At 49.4% G+C, this 20,874-nt stretch overlaps 2 protein-coding genes across 4 annotated transcripts; both read right to left on the bottom strand.

Annotated features, from left to right (window-relative positions):
* Nucleotides 1-1,623: 1,623 nt before the first annotated feature.
* Nucleotides 1,624-11,345, bottom strand: Cpt1b (carnitine palmitoyltransferase 1B). 2 transcript variants are annotated; one of them, XM_028753645.1, is made up of 19 exons: nucleotides 11,281-11,345; nucleotides 10,655-10,814; nucleotides 10,187-10,326; nucleotides 9,716-9,893; nucleotides 9,405-9,506; nucleotides 9,108-9,245; nucleotides 8,944-9,021; nucleotides 7,970-8,077; nucleotides 7,800-7,884; nucleotides 7,106-7,301; nucleotides 6,434-6,619; nucleotides 5,307-5,412; nucleotides 5,111-5,227; nucleotides 4,390-4,554; nucleotides 4,175-4,309; nucleotides 3,931-4,083; nucleotides 3,044-3,157; nucleotides 2,346-2,438; nucleotides 1,624-2,178 (listed from the first exon to the last, which is right to left on the bottom strand). In XM_028753645.1, exons 2-19 carry the CDS (start codon nucleotides 10,793-10,795, stop codon nucleotides 2,095-2,097), a joined length of 2,319 nt encoding a protein of 772 aa, XP_028609478.1. In that variant the 5' UTR covers nucleotides 10,796-10,814; nucleotides 11,281-11,345; the 3' UTR covers nucleotides 1,624-2,094. The 2 variants fall into 2 exon arrangements, with proteins under 2 accessions (XP_028609478.1, XP_028609479.1); XM_028753646.1 differs by lacking the exons at nucleotides 9,405-9,506; nucleotides 11,281-11,345 and having other exon boundaries at nucleotides 2,095-2,178; nucleotides 10,655-10,795.
* A 512-nt stretch (nucleotides 11,346-11,857) lies between these two features.
* On the bottom strand, nucleotides 11,858-15,265 carry Chkb (choline kinase beta). Of its 2 annotated transcripts, none has more exons than XM_028753648.1 (11): nucleotides 14,715-15,265; nucleotides 14,383-14,491; nucleotides 14,043-14,156; nucleotides 13,740-13,873; nucleotides 13,460-13,555; nucleotides 13,259-13,317; nucleotides 13,094-13,175; nucleotides 12,881-12,989; nucleotides 12,637-12,740; nucleotides 12,305-12,386; nucleotides 11,858-12,152 (listed from the first exon to the last, which is right to left on the bottom strand). In XM_028753648.1, exons 1-11 carry the CDS (start codon nucleotides 14,936-14,938, stop codon nucleotides 12,081-12,083), a joined length of 1,185 nt encoding a protein of 394 aa, XP_028609481.1. In that variant the 5' UTR covers nucleotides 14,939-15,265; the 3' UTR covers nucleotides 11,858-12,080. The 2 variants fall into 2 exon arrangements, with proteins under 2 accessions (XP_028609481.1, XP_028609480.1); XM_028753647.1 differs by having other exon boundaries at nucleotides 13,740-13,887; nucleotides 14,708-15,251.
* Nucleotides 15,266-20,874: the final 5,609 nt, after the last annotated feature.

The following is a 20,874-nucleotide window of genomic DNA, read 5'->3' as shown; positions in this document are numbered from 1 at the left end:
AAGAGCACTTGATTTTGTGGAAGACCTGGATTTGGTTCCTAGCACTCCAAGGAATCTGATATGTAATTCTAAATCCTATAGCACCAGTCACACATGGTACATGCACATGCATATCTTCCATTGAACACTCATATATATATAAAATAAGCAAATCTAAAAATTTTTAACGTAATAATTTTTTTTTAAGTGAGCTGTCTCTGAGATCATATCAGGCTTGTTGGTCCTACCTTTAAGAGTCTCAGCTTCCTGGTTTTCTTGTCCTGTGTATGGCATTGTCTTAGAGTAGTGAGGCTTAAAGCCTCACTTTAAAAGACCTGCTTTTACCATCATCTGAAATTGCCCCCTCTGCCATTTCTTCCCTCTGTCATCCTGGCCACTGCCTCTAGACAGGCCTGCTGATTCTCCTATGACTGCATGCTATTTGGTTATACCATCCTGGTTGGCCAGAAGAAACTCATTGTCCCATCATTTGAAGAATACAGAATCTGGCCTTTGGTTTTGGTCTGTCTGCCCTCCTGCTTTCTGCCTTTACACCAGTCATAGGCTCTGTCATGTGCTAATCCTTTACAACAGCTATTTCTCAATGTACACTTTTGGCTCCATCTGCCCCGTTTGTCTGGGGATGCTCTGCCTTCATGTTTGAGACATGAAAGACAGGGAGAACATGGCTTATCCCTATCTCCGTCCGCTCTGTACACTGGCAGCATCACTTTAAAAGACCTGCTTTTACCATCATCTGAAATTGTCCCCTTGCATTTGTCTGTCCCTTCATTTCCCTTTGCCTGACCACTAGCTTACGTCTGGCTTGGCACATTGTGTACACTCTTAGTCCTTATCTGTGTCCCTTACTCGAGTCCTTGGGTGCCAAAGGAAGGGCTGCTTGCTAATTTTGTTCACTGTTAGTTCACTTGCCTTGCACACCACGGGCATCCAGCAAACACTTGCTAAGTGGGTCATTCTAAAAATATCCTTCAGCTGCACTGTCCCTCATACATGCTAGCCTCTTCTAGTAGTGAATTCTGCATAGGCCACAGAGAGCCACCTGTTCATCACTGAGTTTCCAGAACAGGATTATACCTGTGTTCGGCAAATGTGATCTCTAAGTCTGATTTGCTTGTGGGTTCTTAGCACCTGGAGAGCGCAGAGTCTTAGCTCATTCAAGGATGCGGCTAGAGTTACTGAGGGCTGCTTACACTCTCACAAGAGATTATTATTGGTTTGCTCTTTTTGTTTCTTTCTTTGACAGGGTTTCACTCTGCAGCTCGGATTATCCTTGAACTCTTGGCAAGCTTTCTGCCTCATCCTGCTAAAGTACAAGCTACTATTATTTCAGAAGTATTGAAGGCAAGTCTAAATGGTATTGAGCTGTCATGTCTGACTGGGTTGGATGTGATTTCAAACAGAAAGCATACGAGACTGAAGTAGCTTGTTGCTGCAGGGTGCCCTGTGTGCCCTCACAGACGTGATCACCTGACAGTCTGGCCTCAGGCCTGGGAGGATGTCCTGCGACTCTGTAGAGTTGCCCTCTAGCCCAGATTGGTACAGAAGACATGCCAGTGAATGAAGTAGATAGCTGGGTCCCACTCCTTGGCAGACAAACAGAAGTAGTCCCATGGAGTAGGTAAAGGTTCTAAAGTAAGAATTTATTCCAAGTGCACATGAGAGGTTGGACAGCATTCTCGAAGTCCGCATTATTCAAGAAAAGCACACATTTCAAAGCAGGTAAGAAGCCATTATGAACATTTTTCCTACCCCTTCCATCGCCACCATCCTAGCCTGAGCCGGGGCAGGAAAGGGTCTTATAGTTCTCTAACAAAACATAGGCACCTAAGGGCCGAGAGAGAATTATACAGCCTTATTTTTATTAGCATCTACCAAGACCAAAAAAAAAAAAAAAATCAAAACTCCCTCGCTGCTCCAACCCCACCTCCAACTGGGCCTTAAAGGAGCAGTGTCTGCCTGAGGAGCCCCTGCCGCCAGAGCTGTTCTCAGAACTGGGCATGTGTGCATGCCACCCCTCATGCCTGTGAACTGGCCACAGACCTCTTCCTCCACCAGGTGGGGACCAAAGGGCAGCTGGTGTTTCTCTTGTCCTCAGCTGTCAGTCTTGGAAATTTTGAAAAGCTCGGCGATGTCCAGCAGTGCTTGGCGGATGTGGTTCCCAAATCGCTGGGCGTTCTGTGGAGACTGAGGGCTTAGACACACTTTCAGGATCGCTCCCACCCTTCTGTACTCACTGGGTCCGCAAGCAGGCTCTCCCCTTCCACCACCCCTACAGACGGAGGGGTTATCCCAGATAGCACCTCTTCTTGGGACAACCCCAAATGGGAACAGGGGAGACTCACCGTCTCTGAACTTGAGAACTTGCTGGAAACATGGAAGAACATAGTGTTTTCACCTGCAATCATGTAAGAAACCCCGTAGCCATCGTCCGCCACCTGAGGACAAGAAGCAAATGAGACCCAGAGCTGACATATTTCCCTTCCCACAGACTCACAGGAAAAGGTCTCATGTGGGTTACTGCATTCTTGAGATCAGCATCTACTTTCCTAATCTAGGAAATCATATGCAAACCAAAGGACTGTGCCTTTGGTTCCAAGTCTGGAACTTCTATTTCATCTAAAGGATGCTGCCCCTGTGTTTGTGGGTCTAGGACTCACATTTCCTCAGGGGCTGACCCCAGCCCCTGATCATCTGAGCCCTCTCTGGAACAGTCTCTAGCCTTCTGACAGTGTAGCTCATGCAAATGTTCTGTGGGGGGAAGAACTGTTCTACTCAGATGAATACACTTCTGAAGGGCCCAACGTGTTTGCTAGCCCCCTGGAAGCTAGCCTTGGGCGTGGTGATGCCTCCCTGGCCAGGCACACGGAATGGGTGGGTCCTCGTACCTGCCTGCCTGGCTCAGCAGCTGTCATTTTACATTCTGCACAGGTCTCTAAATAAAGTGCTCGTACCCCATGTCACTTGGTGGAGGTCCTGCACTCCTAAACTGAAACTCCAGGGTCCCCAATGCTGCCAGCCACCACCCTCCTGGGGGACTCACAGGACCAAAGCCACCTCCAGCACCCAGATGATTGGGGTACTGCTTTGGGTCAAACATGCAGATCTGGAACTGGGGGATCTGGCTGGTGGAGAGGCTCCAGGGTTCTGAAAGCACCTGTAACAGGAAGGAGGAGTCTGTCAGACGCTGGGCACTCAGTGTGCGCCTGTCCTACGGGTAGTGACAGAGAACTACTTCAATAAAGGCGCTTGGCCAGGCTTGGTGGCAAGTGCCTCTGATCCCAATACTCAGGAGGCAGAGGTAGGAGTATCATTTGTGTGTTCAAGGTCAGCCTGATTTCCAGGCCAACCAAAGCTACTGACTTACTAAGACTCTGTCTTAAATAAACCAACAAGACGATACAAAACACAAACAAAAAACAAACGATACAAAATGGCTGGTGGTGGTGCATGCATTTAGTCCCAGAACTTGGTAGAGGCGGGTGGGTCTCTGAGTTTGAGGCCAGCCTGGTTTACAGAGTCAGTTCCAGGATAGCCAGGGCTACACAGACAAACCCTGTCTCAGAAAACCAATTAACCAACCAATCAACCAACCAACCAAAATCAAAACATAAAAGTCACTACTTAAGGGCACAGAAATAGACATGTGTGGTACAGGACTTAACTACTGCTGTTCCTTAGGCCCCTATGATTGATTTGAAAACCCCAGCGCCTGTGTAAACTCTCCCAGGCTGGCTGAGTCTCATTTAACTAGCCCCTCCTTGGCCCATTTTCATTCTTCGCACAAATACTAAGTCACCGTCTGGCAGAACATGCATTTGTCGGCTTTTCCTCATAAGAACATTAATTCCACAGAGCCCTATTGCAAGAAGGACTTGGTCTGGGCCTAAAGGCAAGGGGACAGAGGTCACACCCAATGACTTCACTGACCTCAGCCAGGAAAGGAGAGCTAACCCCTAAGTACTTGGAGACGACGTAAAGGCAGAAGAGGTGCCTGTCGATCCCAGCCCCTGTCATGGCTAGGCGGTACATGTTCTGGTGTTTTTCGGAAGCTCTCCGGAAGAGCTCTTGGAGGTCTTGTTTCTGGGGATCAAAAGCAGAGGGATAAAGTGGCCTAGGCCCTTGAAGTAGACAGGGGTGAAAGAGGAAGAGGAACTAGGAGTGTGGGGCTCACCTTATGAGACCCCTTCATCATGGCCTGCACAAAGGCTGAGGACTCACTGGTACAGGAACGCACGGTCTCAGTCCGCCCCTCTCGGAACATTCTTGTCATCGAGGCCTCATAAGTCAGGCAGAACTTGCCTTTGTCCTGGGGTACACAGGAGGGTGAAGCGAGCTGGGGGACTCTGAGACTCCCCTGCGCACTCAGCGGCCCTCAGAAGCTCCTACCCGGAAATGAGCCAGCTGTAGGGCAATCTGCACAAAAGCATCAGGGCTGGTCCGACACTTCTTGATGAGGCCTTTGCCGAAAGGTAAGAACTGGAAGCAGTATAACTCCACATCATCGGCCAGCGCCTTGGCTACTTGGTACGAATTCTCGATGGCTGCCTGGCACTGCCAAGACGTGGAAAGGGGTCAGTTGAGGGCAGAGTCCTCCAGAGGACTTTAGATCTAAGAAGGTGTAAGATTTAGGTGACGATGAAAGAGTCAGCCCTGCCAGGTGGTGGTGGCACACGCCTTTAATCCCAGCACTTGGGAGGCAGAGGCAGGCGGATTTCTGAGTTTGTGGCCAGCCTGGTCTACAGAGTGAGTTCCAGGACAGCCAAGGCTACACAGAGAAACCCTGTCTCGAAAAACAAAAAAAAAAAAAAAAAAAAAGAAAGAAAGAAAAAAGAAAGAAAGAAAGAAAGAGAGAAAGAAAGAGTCAGCCCAATAGCTTCAGGACACACAAATGGCAGCTTGGGAGGACTCAGCATGACGCCATGCTGAGCATGGTGGAGAGGAGAAAGGCAGGCGCTAGTTATGTGAGCTCATCACGGATCTCAGTCTTTCTCTAGCCAGACAACCCCGGGGGGTCTCTGCTTTCCCTGTGGCCCACATGGCACCCTGAGATGCTTCCATCCCTTCGTCCTGAGGGTGAGACCTAACCGCCCATTTCTAGTCTTTATACCTGCTCAGGAATGTCCCATGACAGCCGCTGAGGTGGTGGCAACATGGTGTTTGGCTCACCCACACAGTGTCCTGTCTCCGTGTAGCCCAGGTGAAAGGTGTCAGTGCCCAGGACGAACTGCAGGAATAAAACCAAACTTGAGAAACAGGCTTTGTCACAGGTGGCTGCCCCGAAGGTGCCCTGTCCAGGGCTTTACCTCCCAGAGGTGCCCAATGATAGGAGCGTCTGCCCAGGAGTGTTCTGTGTTGAGGCCCAGTAGGCCATTCTTAAAGGAGATGAGAGTGAAAGACTTGTCGAACCACCTGCAGGAGTAGATCAGGATAGACCCAAGTTAGACAGCTCCCTACTGCTAACACTCATGACTGAATTCCATGTATTAACCCAGAACTTAACCTTGACTTCTACTGTTTTTTTTTTTTTGGTTTTTCGAGACAGGGTTTCTCTGTATTGCCCTGGCTGTCCTGGAACTCACTCTGTAGACCAGGCTGGCCTCGAACTCAGAAATCCGCCTGCCTCTGCCTCCCGAGTGCTGGGATTAAAGGCGTGCGCCACCACCGCCCGGCGACTTCTACTGTTTTTTAAAAATGTTTTAAATTACCCTTGTTTGTGTGTGTACATTCCTGTGTGGTGTCAAGGACAAATTTTGGGAGCTGTTTTTTTCATCCCACCACTGGGGTCCCTGGGTTTGAACTCAGGTCTTAGGGTGTAGCAGCAGGTACCATTACCCACTGAGCTATCCCACTGGCCCTCCTAATCTCTAGTCTTCTTCTTTTTTAAAAAGAGTTTATTTATTTTTATTTTATATGCATTGGTGTTTTGCCTGCTCGTATGTCTGCATGAGGGTGTCAGATTTTGGTGTTACAGACAGTTGTTAGCTGCCATGTGGGTGCTGGGAATTGAACCCAGGTCCACTAGAAGAACAGTCAGTGCTCTTAAACTGCTGAGCTATCTCTTTAGCCCCCTAATCTCTATTCTTTTTTTGTTTGTTTGTTTTTTGTTTTTCAAGACAGGGTTTCTCTGTGTCTTCACGGTTGTCCTGGAACTCACTCTGTAGACCAGGCTGGCCTCGAACTCAGAAATCCTCCTGCCTCTGCCTCCCAAGTGCTGGAATTAAAGGCATACACCACCACTGCCCAGCCTAATCTCTATTCTTAACTTCCAACGTCCAACCTTAACTGTTACCACCTTACCTCTAAATAATGCTACCTACCCATTAACTCTGCACCTGGCTTTTACCTTAATTTTCTGACCCTAACCACTAGCCTATACTTTTCATCACTAAACTTTAACCTTAACCTCTGACCCATAATCTAGGGCGCGTACCTGTTATAGCAGTTACCGTGCAGCAAGGCTTTGCCGTAGAGGCTAAGGCTAGACTCATCATCAGGGTTGTAACAGTGAGAATCTTCATCCAGGGACACAAAGAAAGCAGCACGTTCGATGGCGTCCAGAGACATCTTGTTCTTGCCAGAGCTAAAGAAGGTCTGACGTGCCTCTGCCCACTCTACCCTGGGGATACAAGGAAAGCAGTAGAACTGATGTTCAATTTTTTTTTTTTTTTAATCAGAGTACCTCTTAGAATCAGGCTGAATGTGGAGACAAGATGAGGTGGGACCACTTGGGTAACCTGAAAGATGTCCTCTGTCCTTTTTTTTGTTTTTTGTTTTTTTTTGTTGTTTTGTTTTGCTTTTCGAGACAGGGTTTCTCTGTGTAGCCCTGGTTGTCCTGGAACTCACTCTGTAGACCAAGCTGGCCTCGAACTCAGAAATCTGCCTGCCTCTGCCTCCCAGGTGCTGGGATTAAAGGCGTGCGCCACCACTGCCCGGTGTCCTCTGTCCTTACCACCACTGTCCTTCACTATGTCTTATGTGCCTAGCCTTGGCTGCACCTCTGGCCCCCAGTTCTAGGATGGAGATGGGACCAAGCTTTTTTTTTTTTTTTTCATGAAGCCTTGTACCTGGGCCTGGACAAACCCTCCCTACGGACCCTGGATACCTTCCTCCTGCTGTGAGGGCTGCCAGCTTCTCCTCCCCAGGCTGAGGCGGGGAAGGGTCATCTAGGATTCTTTGGAACTGCATCTCTAGGTCTCGAGGCTTAAGCAGGCGCGAGCCCTCGTAGAGCCAAACCTTGAAGAAGCGACCTTTGTGGTAGACAGCCACGTGCCTGCTCTCCGAGAGGTGCTGTAGCAAGTCTGTGAGAGAAGCCGGCAAGCAGCTGAAGCAGGGCCTCAGAGAATACCCAGTTCCCCTCTCCAGCCCAGAAAGGGGCCACCTCCCCCCCAGGTGGTCCCTGCAGACCCTGATTTGCATCACATCTGACCTGGGCTTTCCTTTGTCTAAGCCAGTCCCTGTGCCCCAAGTAAGGTCTCTCCTGCCTCCTCTCAGGCGCCACGAGGGATGGGCTCTCTTCTCCTGAGTTCCACTACCCCAGCAGAGTTCATCTCTTTTCTCTTTATTCATGACTACCTCCCTAGGCACTTGGAGGCCCTGGAAGGTGAGCCACTATTCGGGATCCCTTGGGGGCTTCAGCATCAGCATCTGTCTGTAAGTAACGACCATCTAGAATCTGACTACTTTTCACAAATTCGTGACCCCGAGACCCTGGAGTGCTTAGAGATAAATAGTAGTTGGGCACCTAGCTGCCATGGCTACAACTTCCTCTTTATGGGTGCCTGGCTGTAGCCCAGTACCTGTCTCTTTGCCTGGGATGCGTGTAGTGTTGAACATCCTCTCCATCTGGTAGGAGCACATGGGCACCATACCCAGTGCCATTACCTGGGAGGAAGGCCCAGTGTGGCTTAGAATCAGGCCTCTTGTCTCTTACCCCACCACCCCGCCCCTCAACCCTGACGTAACTCACTGGCTTGATCTCTTCACGGTCCAGTTTGCGGCGATACATGATCATGGCGTGAACAGCATTTCCCAGACGTGCCGCTTGCACGTTTGTGTTCTTGATAAGTATAAAATCCTATGGATGGAGCAGTGTCAGTAGGCTGGGTGCCTCTGGCTGGGCGGGGGGGGGAGTGGGGGGAGTCACCTGAGTCTCACTAGCCTAAGGAAACTTTTTCAGGGGTTGGAGGCATTGTATCCCCATTCCATGCTCCAACCAACATCAAGTCAGGGTGCTCGTCCAGAAACATAAACTAACAGGCTCCAGCTTTGATCAAAGCTGTTCACTGCATTCAGAGTTTGCTTACTTTGCTTCAAAGGGGTTCTACCACAAGACAACAAGAACAAATCTTTGATTTGGACAGGATGTAAGTCGTTAAAAAGACAGTTCGTGGATGAGGGGAATACCAGGAGGCTAGCAGGGTAGCAGGGTATGCTTTAGACACTATGAGAGACTGGCTCCAGGCAGCAGGGAGCTCAGCTACCTGTCCACAGGTATATGGTGGGGACACCAGTCATGTAAAGTGAGGCAGACAGGGACTTCCTGAGCACAAGAAGCTCGCATTCATCCTGCGGTCTGGCTCCACAAAGGGACAAAAGCAAAATATGTTTTAACGAGACTTTAAAAATGGTGTCAAGAGTGTTGAGGACCTGTGCCTGAGAGGCCAGAGGGCCATGGGGTAGGAAGCAACGGAGTGTGCTGTAGCTAGGCTGGGAAATTCAAGGCCTGCATCAGAATTCTGCCTGTTGTCACGTTCCCCATCTCCCCTAGGCTGGTTCTGGACTGTTCCTCCAGTGTTATTCTTCCCTTTTTCTTTCTCTCAGGCCTCACTTTATAACCCCTCGCTCACTCATGGATGCCCACGCAAAGGCTCTGGGTTCCTCGTTCCAGAGCTTGGGGACAGAGCTGGGCCCACGGGAGCCCTAGGAGGCTCTGGTTCTTACCATGGCATAATAGTTGCTGTTCACCATGAGGGGGCTCCTGCTTCGGAGGTAGACATATTCTTCCCACCAGTCACTCACCTGTGGATAGACAGGCTGGAGGTTAGAGCTGAGGAGGCTGGATCAAGAACACGTGGATAAGAACAAGCCCAGCCCGGCAAACTTACATAGTTAGTTGCCCACCATGACTTGAGCACCAGGTATTTCTGCAGTCTGGGGGCAGTCTTGTCCTGGAATTCCTTGGCCAATGTCTCCATTCGGTAATATGCTTCATCATCCAATAAGGGCCGCACAGAATCCAAGTACTGTGCAGCCAAATTATTATCATGAAGACGGCTACCTCCATCCTAACCTTCTCACCACCTCTCCTCAACCAGACCCCATTCTTCTCAAGCCAGTCGTTATTGGTTTGGACTGGTCCTCTGAATCCAGGATTTTGGGCTCATTGGTACTCGGGCTCTTACCCGGTGAATTGTGGCTGGCACACTGGGAACAGGAAGCTTAGGCAGTGACGTTTGGAAGCTATAGAGCATGGGCCGCCGGCTGGACAGGAGACGGACACAGATCTAAAGGTACAGAGCACAGGGTTGGGGTAGAGAGAGCTGTGAGGAAGAATGGGCACAAACTAGAAAACAATTGAGACCTTCAGAACCATCCCAGCTCCCTCAGGACAAGCACCAGTGGTCAGTCCTCCTCTCCCTCTTGCTCAGAACCCCAAACGAGATTCCCCATGATCTCAAACCAGATGCCTGCACCCTCCAGTGCTTCTGCTCACAGCCCAGATCTTGGTGGCATGGCTGGTCTTGCTGTGCATCTCGAACATCCACCCATGGTACGAAAGCAGCAGCTTCAGGGTTTGTCGGAATAAGAAAATGCCTGTCGCCCAGACTCCGGTGGAGAAGATGACCATGCTGATTAGTGTCTCGGTCTGTGGGGTCCCATAGGGGCCATACCTATTAGAGAAGGAGGAAGATTTCAGGATATTCCTTTGAGGCCATGTTTCAGGGACTTCTGACTGCAGTTGTTGACTGTGAACTCTCCCTCTTGGGGAAGAAATGGGAAAAGATCTCTGGTACACTCAGGTCTGAGTGTATCAAACTGCCTTGGAACTGAGAAATGGCAGCTCTGTGAGAGAGACCCTTGCCCACCAATGGCTGTGTTTCTGAATCTGTCCAGTACAACAATCCTGGCCTTGGGAACTGTCCTGGCTCTTCTTCCTGAAACTTGAGTCTTCCAGATGCCTTACCTTGCCGGGAGGCATCTCTGGATGCAATGGACCAGCCCCATGGAGATGTCCATCTTGCAGTAGTTGGAACCAACTGTTGCCATGACAACAACCAGCCAGCTAGTGGGGCTGCCAGGGTACACACCCCTAAGGATGCCATTCTGTAGGGAAGAAACAAGCATCCTACTGGAGCAGGAAAATGTCCCTAGGTCCCTGAGAAGTGTTGAGAAAGGGCTCCTGGTCTTTGCCTCATCCATTCACTGTGTTCTGCCTCCATACGTGTACACCTACATTATAATGTTGCTACCACGTCTTTGTTCTTCTGGCTTCTGCACTACTGGATAGAGGCTATCTACAAACCACCAGCACTGCTTGCCAAAAGCAGAGACAGATGCTGACAATGGGACAATTTCTGACAACTGGCTTCTGCCTAGGCATCTGCTGGGAAAAAAGAGGCCCTGGAGAACCACCCGGAGAATCAACCCACACCTTGATTCGAATAAGGCGTTTCTTCCAGGAGTTGATTCCAGACAGGTAGATGTGTCTCAGAGCCTCCCGACTAAGCCGGAAGTCGAACCCGTCTGGAGTCACAGTAAACTGGAAAGCTACTGCCTGGTGTGCTTCCGCCATCCTGGGGTTTAGTCAGCACCTAAGAGTAGGGCCAGAAGGTGCTTAGTGTGCCCAGCCCAGCCCCGCCCCCGCCCAGCCACCTCTAGCTGAACCTCCGCCCCCCACCTCCCCATCTGGTCCTCACTTCCCCCACCCCCTTCCCGGTCCCCTATGCGACCACCCCCTAAGCCCGCCCGTGCCCCAACGCTACGCGCCCTGCTGAGCCCTTCCAAGCCTGGCCAACCGCCGCTGCCACCGAACCCTCGTGGGGTTCCGGGCAGGCCGATCAGCAATGGTGCAGGAGTCTGACTCCAGGTACCCCCAAGGGCAGCGAAGGGCAGCTTGGGGTCTGGGTAAGACGCCCAGGGAAGGGAATGGGCCTGGACAGAGACTAGGTTCGAGTGGTCCCAGCACTGTCCTTGCCCGGCAAGCTTGGCTTTGTAAGGCATTGTGGAGTGGAATGGCTCTGGATCCGGCTGGCCTCCCTGTGCTGGTCCCCAACTCACAGCTCAGGTTTGCTTCTGTCGGTGTATGGGTCTGGCCTCTCTGGCCCATGTCCCCACGTCCTTCAGGTCTGGCCACCCCTGCCCGGCCCCGCCCTGTACTCACTGGGAACTTGACACCCACTCCCAAATTGGGGTGGAGAAAACAGATATGGGCGGAAACCAGAACACCCTCCTTTTGGGGGAATGTCTAGGGAGGGTGGGTAGAGTTTTCCCACAAGCTTGCTGAAGGTTGCTGGAAGGTCTGAGACTGGGGAATGGAGGGTCTCACGTGAGCATGGTTGCATTCAGGACTAAAAATAGCTGAATGTAGGGAAAAGGTCACCAGGAGTCAGCTGTGCAGCCTCTTCCCTAATTCCAGGGCTCAAAGTTGGCAATCCATTCAGGGCCCACTGCTGCCCCATCCCTTTCCAGCTCTCTTCCCCAAGTCCCCCCTTTTGTTATAAGCCCAATCTTCGGTAGTTGTTACTTCTATACAGAAGCCAGGGAGTATTATGGGATAGGAGATGTCAATGAGTGGGATGGACCCCTCCCACTTTTAAGCCCAGTGCACTCAACAGAAATCACTTGTCTGTATTCCTCGGTTTGTATTTGTGAAGTTCATTTATTTAAGTACACAGCCCCGGGGGCTCTCAGATGCCCACCCTGGGCAAGTACTAAAGAAAGGGGTACAGAGGTCAGCTATTTCAACAACAGTCTCACTTCGAGGCACAGCCTAGTCTCTGGGGTCTTCTGCTCTTTGCCCCTCCCTCCAAGGTCCCGCCCCGGAGGCTCCAGGAGAAATCTGAAGTGGGGTTGGATCCTCAAGATGATGGGAAACTCGTCAGCTGCCCCTTCTGCTGGAAGTAGAACTGGAACCGAGACTGGGCATACTCCTAAGGAGGGAAATCCGTAACGCATAGTGAGAAGAAGGCTTGAAAGTAGTGTTCTGCCCAAAGCCGCCAGGGACTGCCCAGATTTCCTGGAGGACAGGGCCAGTGCTACTCTGCAGCCCCCTCTCAACACGCCCATGGTAGGGCTTACTCACCAAGTAGCCAAACTCTATAGTGGACATGGAAGCCTGGAGGATGGACCACAGACCCCAGAAAAAGTGAGATGCCAGAGCATACCTAGGGAACGAGGGCGGGGAAAGGAGCCGCAGTCAAGAGCCCATTTCACATTGCCTGGCTCCCCCACTCCCCCTAGACTGCTCAGCCTCCAAGGTTCCCACTGCCCTGCTGGTTTCCTGATCCTCGCCCGCCCCGACTGCGACTCTTTTTCTCTGCTAGCCTCTGGTGTGGTCTTCCACCTCTATCCTGACACTTTATGTGAAGGTCTCCTTTTTCTTCTGTAAGGATTTCCCCTTCCCTCCTTTCTCACCGACTGATCTCTGTCAGCAAATCTTCTTCCTGTTTCTTCTGTTCCTCTTCTGAGAGGACCTCACCTTTCTGAACCTCTGCCAGATAATGGCGGATAAAACGGAGCTGAGATGAACGGACGAGAGTCAGGAACTGGGGAGGCTGGAACACCACCCTCTGTAGTCTTTACTTTCCCTTTCCGAACAAAACAAACAAACAAACAAAACCCAGAACACTTTTCTCTTCCCAGCTTCCAGACTGTATACCTGCTGTTCTCTAGTGGGGTAGTCTGTGGGTCTTGCTTTGTAGAAAGGCCATTCCTCATAAGTATAATCATAAACCCATTCGCAAAAATGATTCCCAATGTCAAAGCCCCTGGGAGGATAGAGCAAACATTCAGTCCACCGGCAGCTGGGACGTGGAGGGAAGGCCTGGCCTGTTTTGCCAGGACCCACAAGAGGCTGCCCTGCCACGCTTACCTGTAGTTGTAACTACTGTACTCAAAATCAACCAACATGAGGTTCTCAGCACTGTTTGGTTCTGAGAGCAGTAAGATGTTTCCTGTGAGGATGGGGATTTTTGGTCACTCAGGGCATGCTGCCCCCCTTCTGCTTGGGCTCAGAGACTCACATGCGTTCTCATACCTTCCTGGATGTCATTGTGGCAGAAGACCACTGGTGATGGTGTAGCGTCTAGTAACTTCCTGTAGAGGTAGAGAGGTGTAGGTTATAAGGCCCTGTGACTACAGCCACCTTCACAGGCTAGGTCCTGGCGCTGTCCTCAGTGAAGCCTGGAGAGGACACTGAAAAATGCCTAGCGCCACCTGCTGTGTCGTCCGCTTTCACCTGAGATGGTTCATCTCATCCTTCAAGTTGTACATCTCCAGCAGGTTCATCTGGGGAAGGCTAGTGGAAGGCAGGTCCTGGATCTGCTTTAGGTACCTGCAAGCCACCCAAATAAGATACATTCAGTCTATCTTGCCCCACCCCCTTCTCCTATTGATTCTTGGGGCAAATTTTCCTGTCACTGTGATTTGGCTGGGAAACAGAGTCTCCTGATACTGGGACACCTATCCACTCAACTAGAGGTTCAGTTTAAAATGCATGGTTCCCAATTTTAACTCACCGTTCCATGGTCCCAAACAACCATCGGGGTTCCTTAGTGAAGGGCATCTCCATACCATGGAAACGGGCCATCTTTGTTGCAATGGCTCCTGACAACACTGGGTCCCGCAGCTCTTGAGTTTTCAACGGCCGGCTCTGTACCCAGTAACCTATCAGGGTGGTGAGGGGGCTAGGGCGGGAGGGGGAAGGGATATGGGATGGGAGGAGATCAAGGTCTTAGGGAAATTTACCTATCTGGGATGTGAAGGCAGACATTGGGAAAGGTAAAAGACTTGGTTAAAAACAACAAAAACAGGGCTCTTACTGGGAGGTACTGTTCCAAGCGGCCCTCTGGAAACACTCCATAAAGTTGGGGCCCTAGAGACCTCTCTGCGAGAATGGCGAACATCACGCTTTCTAATACCAAGGAGTCTACACCCTGAAGGAAGACAGATGGCAAAGGGGCCCAAGTCAGAAAGAGCCAGAGGTACGTGGGGACGGGTGCAAATCAGTTTTCACCTATGATAGCTTGGACTTCTGGTCTTACTGACTGGGAATTCTAGAGCACCAGCGCATTCAGCTTCACAAATGTCTGCACCACTTGCTCCAGATGTCCAAACTCACGTCAAGTTAAAGGTCCTTACTCCCCCCCACCCCCCACTCACCTGCAGGATGGCCCCGTACAGTCGTAGCAGCACCTCCCGGGGCTCCCCGCCCACACTGGGCACGTGGTTCGGTAGCGAGCATCGGAAGAGCAGGTTGCTGAGGCCTCCGCTGCAGATCCACACAGATCAGGCTCAGCAAAGGTCGCCCCGATTGGTGGGACCTACACTAGACACCCTTCCCAAGAGGACCTCCCATGCCAAGGGAGACCGGGACACCCCACCCCGGGTCCCAACACAGCAGTCTGCAGAGCTGGCCCCGCCCCCTCTCCCGCCTAGCACTGACGGCGACCGAACTGGGAGTGTCTTGAGGGCCCAGGAGGCTGACCCCTGACCTCACGGGGCAAACGCTCAGCTCCTCCGGTCGCGCTCGGCGCCAGGCCCCGCCCAGGTACTCCCGGCACCACTGATAGGCTCGGCGCTGCGCGTCACGAGACAGCGAGGAAGAGCGCCGCCGATTGGGGATTGGCTCTGGGCACTTAGCATCCAGCAAACCGTCCTTGGACAGGCAGCCGCCGACAGCCCCTCCTCCGACTACACCTGTCCCGTCTGCCGCCATGACGTGGACACCGTTAGGCTTAACGCCCGCCGGTGCTCAGCAACCTTCAGGTGAGGCTAGCTCCTTCCGGGTGTGCTCGGTTCCGCTTCCGGGAAGCGGGAGAGTCTCTGGGCGTCCTCGGCTCTTCGCGACTGTCCCCGGCTTTCTTCGTGGCTCCAGTCCCGGGACCTGTTTCCAAGGCAGATGCGATCCTCAGGGCTGCGGCGCTCAGGGCAGAGAGGGACGGCAGCTTTCCCTGAGTTGGGCGCGCTCTGGTCACGCCCGATACGCCTATCGGTCTCTGCAAAGACACGATACTGCGTGGACTGTGTCCGGAACCAAGGAAGTGACGTAGTCCAATCCCGAGCGCCGTGGGCGGTTGGACAGTGGCTCCGCAAAGCTTACAAGCGAGGCCCTGGCCAATGAATGGACGATGATGTTAGCTTGCGGCTCCTTTATAACATCTGCTGTGTGAGACACCCGATTAGGGAGTAGAGTAATCGAGCCTATGTTGACACTTGGGGTAAGTGAATGGAAGAATGAAAACTTAAATTCCAACGATCCCCCTTTCCACAGGCAGCAGGTATATGTGATGCTAGAAGGCGTGCTAGGAATCAGTTCCGCGTGTCCAGCGCTGCATGGACCGCATGAGCGCTACTAACGTGACCCAACACAAGAACTTAAATAGTATGGGGTGGATTTTTCTTTCTTGAGAGTGTGTGTATGATTCCTGTTAAATATAGGGAAGGGGGGTGGTGACATTAGTGGTCAGCCCAGAAGGAAAGCCAACACAATTCATAGTTCATCTGAAGGATGAGGTTTATTAGAATGAAAGGGCCTCAAGGCTATGAGTTTTGGGATAGGGGAGAGAAACAGGAGATCTTAAAGTTAAAGACTTCCCTTTCAAGTCCAGCTACAGACAGGGCTGGAGAGATGGCTCAGTGGTTAAGAGCACTGACCCCTCTTCCAGAGGTCCTGAGTTCAAGTCCCAGCAACCATGTAATGGGATCTGATGCCCTCTTCTAGTGTGTCTGAAGACAGCAACAGTATACACGTAAAATTATTTCTTTTTTTTAAAGCCTAAGGAGGAAGCGCGCGCGTGTGTGTGTGTGTGTGTGTGTGTGTGTAAGAAAGCAGTGGTGCAAGCCTTTACTCCCAGCATTCAGGAGACTGAAATCAGTGGTTAGTTACCTGTGAGTTTGAGGACAGTCTAGTCTACAGATTGGATTCCAGGCCGCCCAAGGCTACATAATGAAACCCTGTCTGAGAGAGGAAAGAGTTGCTAGGAGACTTAGTGGGGGAGGGCTGGGCAGAGGAGCCAATCAGAGAGCAGCCTTAAGACCAATCTTTGAAGCAGACCGCTGAGGTGTTTCTGGACCGATCTCCTAAAGAAAAGAGAAAATTGACTTCAAAACAAAACAAAAAACTTTTAGGATTGTCAGGAAGTTTCCAATCGTCTTATCTAGCCTGCAGCTGGGGACTGGGTAGGTTCGTAAATGACGTACTGTTGTCACTTTACAGCATGGGTAGTTTGGCTCCCTGTCCCTGCTTCAGGCTGTGGGAGCTCCCCTTTTATCCCAGCACTGGAGAAGCAGAGGGGACAGGGTCAGGACACAGACGGATAAACAAACACGAAGGCAGTGTGCAGGTGGGTATTTCCGAATTACTTTGAACCTTGAACTTTGTGGAGAATGAACTTTATAGGTGATAACATTGTGGTATGTTGCAACGTAAAAAAGCTGACCGAGCCTGGAAATGTTAGGTGGTGATTTTATTTTTGGCTAGCTTTAGAGGCCAGGCAAAAGTTCTAAACTCTGCTTTCTGGGCAGAGGTTCTAGGTAAGAGTGTGGTCTTTATTCTGCTGTCTGACTGGAGCAGACCAGATCATATCATTCCAGCCTGTTTTTACATAACTACTCCTGTCAGTAAACGAAGTCAGATCTGGCTTGGCATAGCTTGTCCTTTGTGACTTATTCGAGGTCAGCTTCTTAACCTGTGAGTCACGCATGACCCTGTGAGGTTGGCTGAATGTAGTGTTTGGCGAAAGATTTGTCTACAGTAAAGGTTTCTGAACAAATAATAACCAGAAATTAATGTAAAATAAATCCAGACATAATGAATTCAAGGTGTTTCTGACCACTAGACAACTAACTTGTAGCCTCGGTTTTGAACACACAGCACACAGGCTTCACGTTGCCGTGCCTGCTTGGCTAGTATTTGAGACTGTGGCATACACTGTTTTAACAGTTGGTGATTCCGTGAAGTTGGTCTCTGTCTCTGGCCAGGTTCTTGCCCATCCTTCCTCCAGGAATGGACTGGGAAGACAGCAAAGGAAAACACGAGTAACTTTATCTGCCTTATAGAAAGAAAGAATTCCAAAGGTCTCAGTGACAAGAGATATTTCTGAAATGGCTCTAAACACATTTCTGCTAGTTTGTACTTCATATTTAAAGTCATACTCTCAGCACTGAAAGTTGTAAAATAAGAATATCAATTTTGAAAACATGTTGATGTTCTGACCCCAGAGTATTAATTCTTCAGCCACAACTTAATGTTTTGGTGTTTTTGTTTGGCTTTTGGTTTTTGGAGACAGGGTTTCTCTGTGACGCCATGGCTATCCTGGAAGTCATTGTACAGAGTGGCCAGGGTGGTCTTGAACTCAGAGGTCTGGGATGCCTCTATTTCCTGAGTCTTATGATTAGAGGTATGAGCCACCAATGTCTGGCCAGAATTTAATGTTTTATGTAAACATAAGCATGTATCTAATTAGGAAGCAATTTTTTCCATCTTAACAAATGGTTAAGTTATACATATAGTCCTAAGAATTGTTTTTAAGTATTTTTATGACTTATCACCAAATGTTTATTTGTATGTCTACTTTATATTACCTATGTATTTATATACTCTGTGTTAGGGGTAGACACTCCTATGATTGGCTTCTCGCTTGCAGTGTACTTATAATAAATTTGTCTTAAAGGATAGAAAAACAAAAACAAGAGAATCTTCAGGAAATACACAAAACAGAGACTTTTGTGCAAACCTGAAAGTGAGGGCAAATAGTCTTGTGACCTGCTAGTTCTTGCTTCAGTTTTTCCATCAAGTAAATAATTATAGAATGAAAAGTTTGAAGTCCACCACACACAAGCTTTATCGCAACAAAAATAGCACATACACAGGGGGCACAGCATACAAAGTCATAGCTCACTGAATAACACAGTGTGCATGAGTGAGTGTGTATGTGTTTGTGTGTTGGCAGAGCAGCATTTGCCCCTGGGAGTGTCCAGATGGTCTGCAGCTCCTTTCTCGGGCCAAACTCTGACCTATATACAATTGTGGAAAAGTGCAGGCACAGAATAAGGCCTGGAAGGAATGTCTTGCAAAGCAAAACAAGACCACAGGGACAGGGAAGTAGAGGAGGAGGAACTCAAAGGGGCCAAAGACCCTGCTTGTTCAAGTTCTGCTTGCAGAGCTACCTTTAGTAGCTAGCTAAATGATACATAAACAGCAGGGGGGAAAAATAAAACTCATTCATTCCTGACATGAACCTTGAGCCCTAGGTCTCTGTCCACCACTTCCCTCCTTTCCCAGCCCCTGTGCTGCCCACTGCTGGACCAGCTGGGGCAGATTTTTTTTTTTTTTAATGTTTTTAGTAGTGTGTTGGATAGGGCTCTGTTGGACCTGGCTGGATACACTTTGTGGGTTGGATCATTTTAAAGGACATCAGGAACCTGACTGGGTGAGATAAGGTTGGGGGCCCTTTAAAGTTTCTCTTGAGGTTGAGTTGGCCTGGGTTTAGTGAGAGTGAGTTAGCCCATCCATCTTACCAGAGAGAAACAAACAAACAAACCCCCAAAACCCTCCAATGGGGTTTCTTTTGACGAAGAACCTGGAAATAAGCCATCTCAGTTCAAAAGTTAATTGAAGCCAGGTATAATGGTACACATCTTTATTCTCAGCACTTGGGAGGTAGAGGCAGGTGGATTTCTGTGAGTTTGAGGCCAGCCTGGTTTAGGTAATGAGTTCTAGGACAGTCAGGGTGCATAATGAGATCCTGTCCCCAAAAAAGGGGGGTGGGTAGGAGGGAGGAGTGTGGTCTTTTGAATAAGAATGGCCCCCATAGACTCTTAGATTTGAATGCTTGGTTACCAGGGAGGGGCATTTGTAGAGATAATCTCTTATGTACTGTGTAAAAGCATTCACCTGTCAATAAGAAGCTACTGGCCAATGAGCTGAGGCAGGATTAGAAGGTGGGACATCCAGGAGAGAAAAGGGAATTCTGGGTTTGAGTCAGGCTGGAGAGATTTGCTGAGACACAGAGGAAGACTGCATGAAAGTGAAGACCAGGTAACCAGCCATGTGGCAGGACTTAAACTAGAATAAACAGGATAATTAAGTTATGAGCTGGTTGGGGAACAGGCCCAAGCTTATGGCCTAAGCGTTTATTCATAAATGTAATGAAGTCTCACAGCTGTTATTTTGGGGAACTTAAGGTGTGGAAGGGAAAACCTGCAGTTATAAACGGTGCCCAATATGGGCCAGACTTAGCAAGAACCAGGCTCAAGGCGTGAACAAGCATTCCCTGGAAACAAAGCAGATTTGTAGATATAGGGAACCGAAGCCAAATGTATTTCACAGGCGTGGTTCCTGAGAGAAACTGCTGCTTTGCAGCAAAGCTGGCTGCTGGGGAGAGTGGAGGGTTGGAACCTAAGCACCGCCTCACTGGAAGGCTCTTCCTAGAGCCAAAGGCGGTTTCCTAGCTGGGCAGGGGGAGGCTAAGGAGAAAGCTAGGTGGCCTTTGAGAAAACCACAACCCAATTCTGGTCCACGTGAGGGAAATCTGTAAGGGTGGAGCCAAACCGGGCAACAGGCTGCAGCCTAAACCAACTGAGGCGGCCTGCCACCAGCCAGAGGCTGCCTGCTACCTGGCTCGACCAGGCAGAGGGTGGAGGGCAGATGTGACCTCCCAAAGTGGGTGGAGGGCAGACGTGACCTCCCAAAGTGGGTGGAGTCAACCACCACTCCAATAAGCTGAGAAGCTCCAGAGACAGCACGCAGGGGAAATCCAAGCCTAGACACAAGCCCCTGACCAGGTAAATATCATTGAAATTGTGCTAAATGCTAAAGAAAGAATATATAAATAAAGAATATAAGTATATATAATGTTATACAATATTATAATATATAATTAATATAATAAAATATAAAAATAAAATAGTCATAGGGAGACAGTCTTTGAAGGAAGGAAAGAATTAGAGATTAAAAAAGAAAAATATTCTCTATGTTTAAAAATGGAGAGAAACACAGTGACACATGGATCTGGATCTCATTTGATTTTGTTTCACTTATCAGCATACAGGTAATTATTTTCAATAATGATTACAATTTTATATATCATCTTTAAAAGAGATCAAAATAAAGCAAACTTAAAGAATGAAAGAACTGAAAAATGGATTAGGGGTTAGAGGATTCTTTAAATCAGAATAAAAAACCGTCAGAAGAATCCAATGTGGAACCTGCAATAACAGCAAAAAGAGGAATTCCAGATAAGAGAAGATGCACACAAGCTTACGGAGATTCCGGAATGGCAGCCTAACCCAGCATGGTCAGACTGGACATTATATGTATATCGTCAAGGATCGGGTACTAGATGAAGGTCTACATGCTGAGTTAAAAGTACAAATTCTGTTTACTGAAGTCACCTCAGGGCAATGTCATACAATAGATTATATGTTTCATTTTGTAGAGTTTGGAGAATTAGGATATATACATGTGTTGATACATCGCACTATTTGAATTCTGAAGATGGATCTGAGATTGCACATTTATTGGAGATGATGGCTATTGGGGTCCAGGAGTCACCCACAAAACACATGTATACCCATCTCAGTCAGATAGGGATAGATTATTGAGCACTAACCCCAGGACTTACTGATCAGGGCTGCAGACCAGACTTGGGA

Source organism: Grammomys surdaster, unplaced genomic scaffold (assembly GCF_004785775.1).
Source record: "Grammomys surdaster isolate TR1022 unplaced genomic scaffold, NIH_TR_1.0 125953, whole genome shotgun sequence".
In the NCBI taxonomy this organism is placed as follows: Eukaryota; Metazoa; Chordata; class Mammalia; order Rodentia; family Muridae; genus Grammomys; species Grammomys surdaster.
The sequence above is the reverse complement of the archived record's forward strand: the minus strand, read 5'-3'. Positions and strand labels throughout refer to the sequence as shown.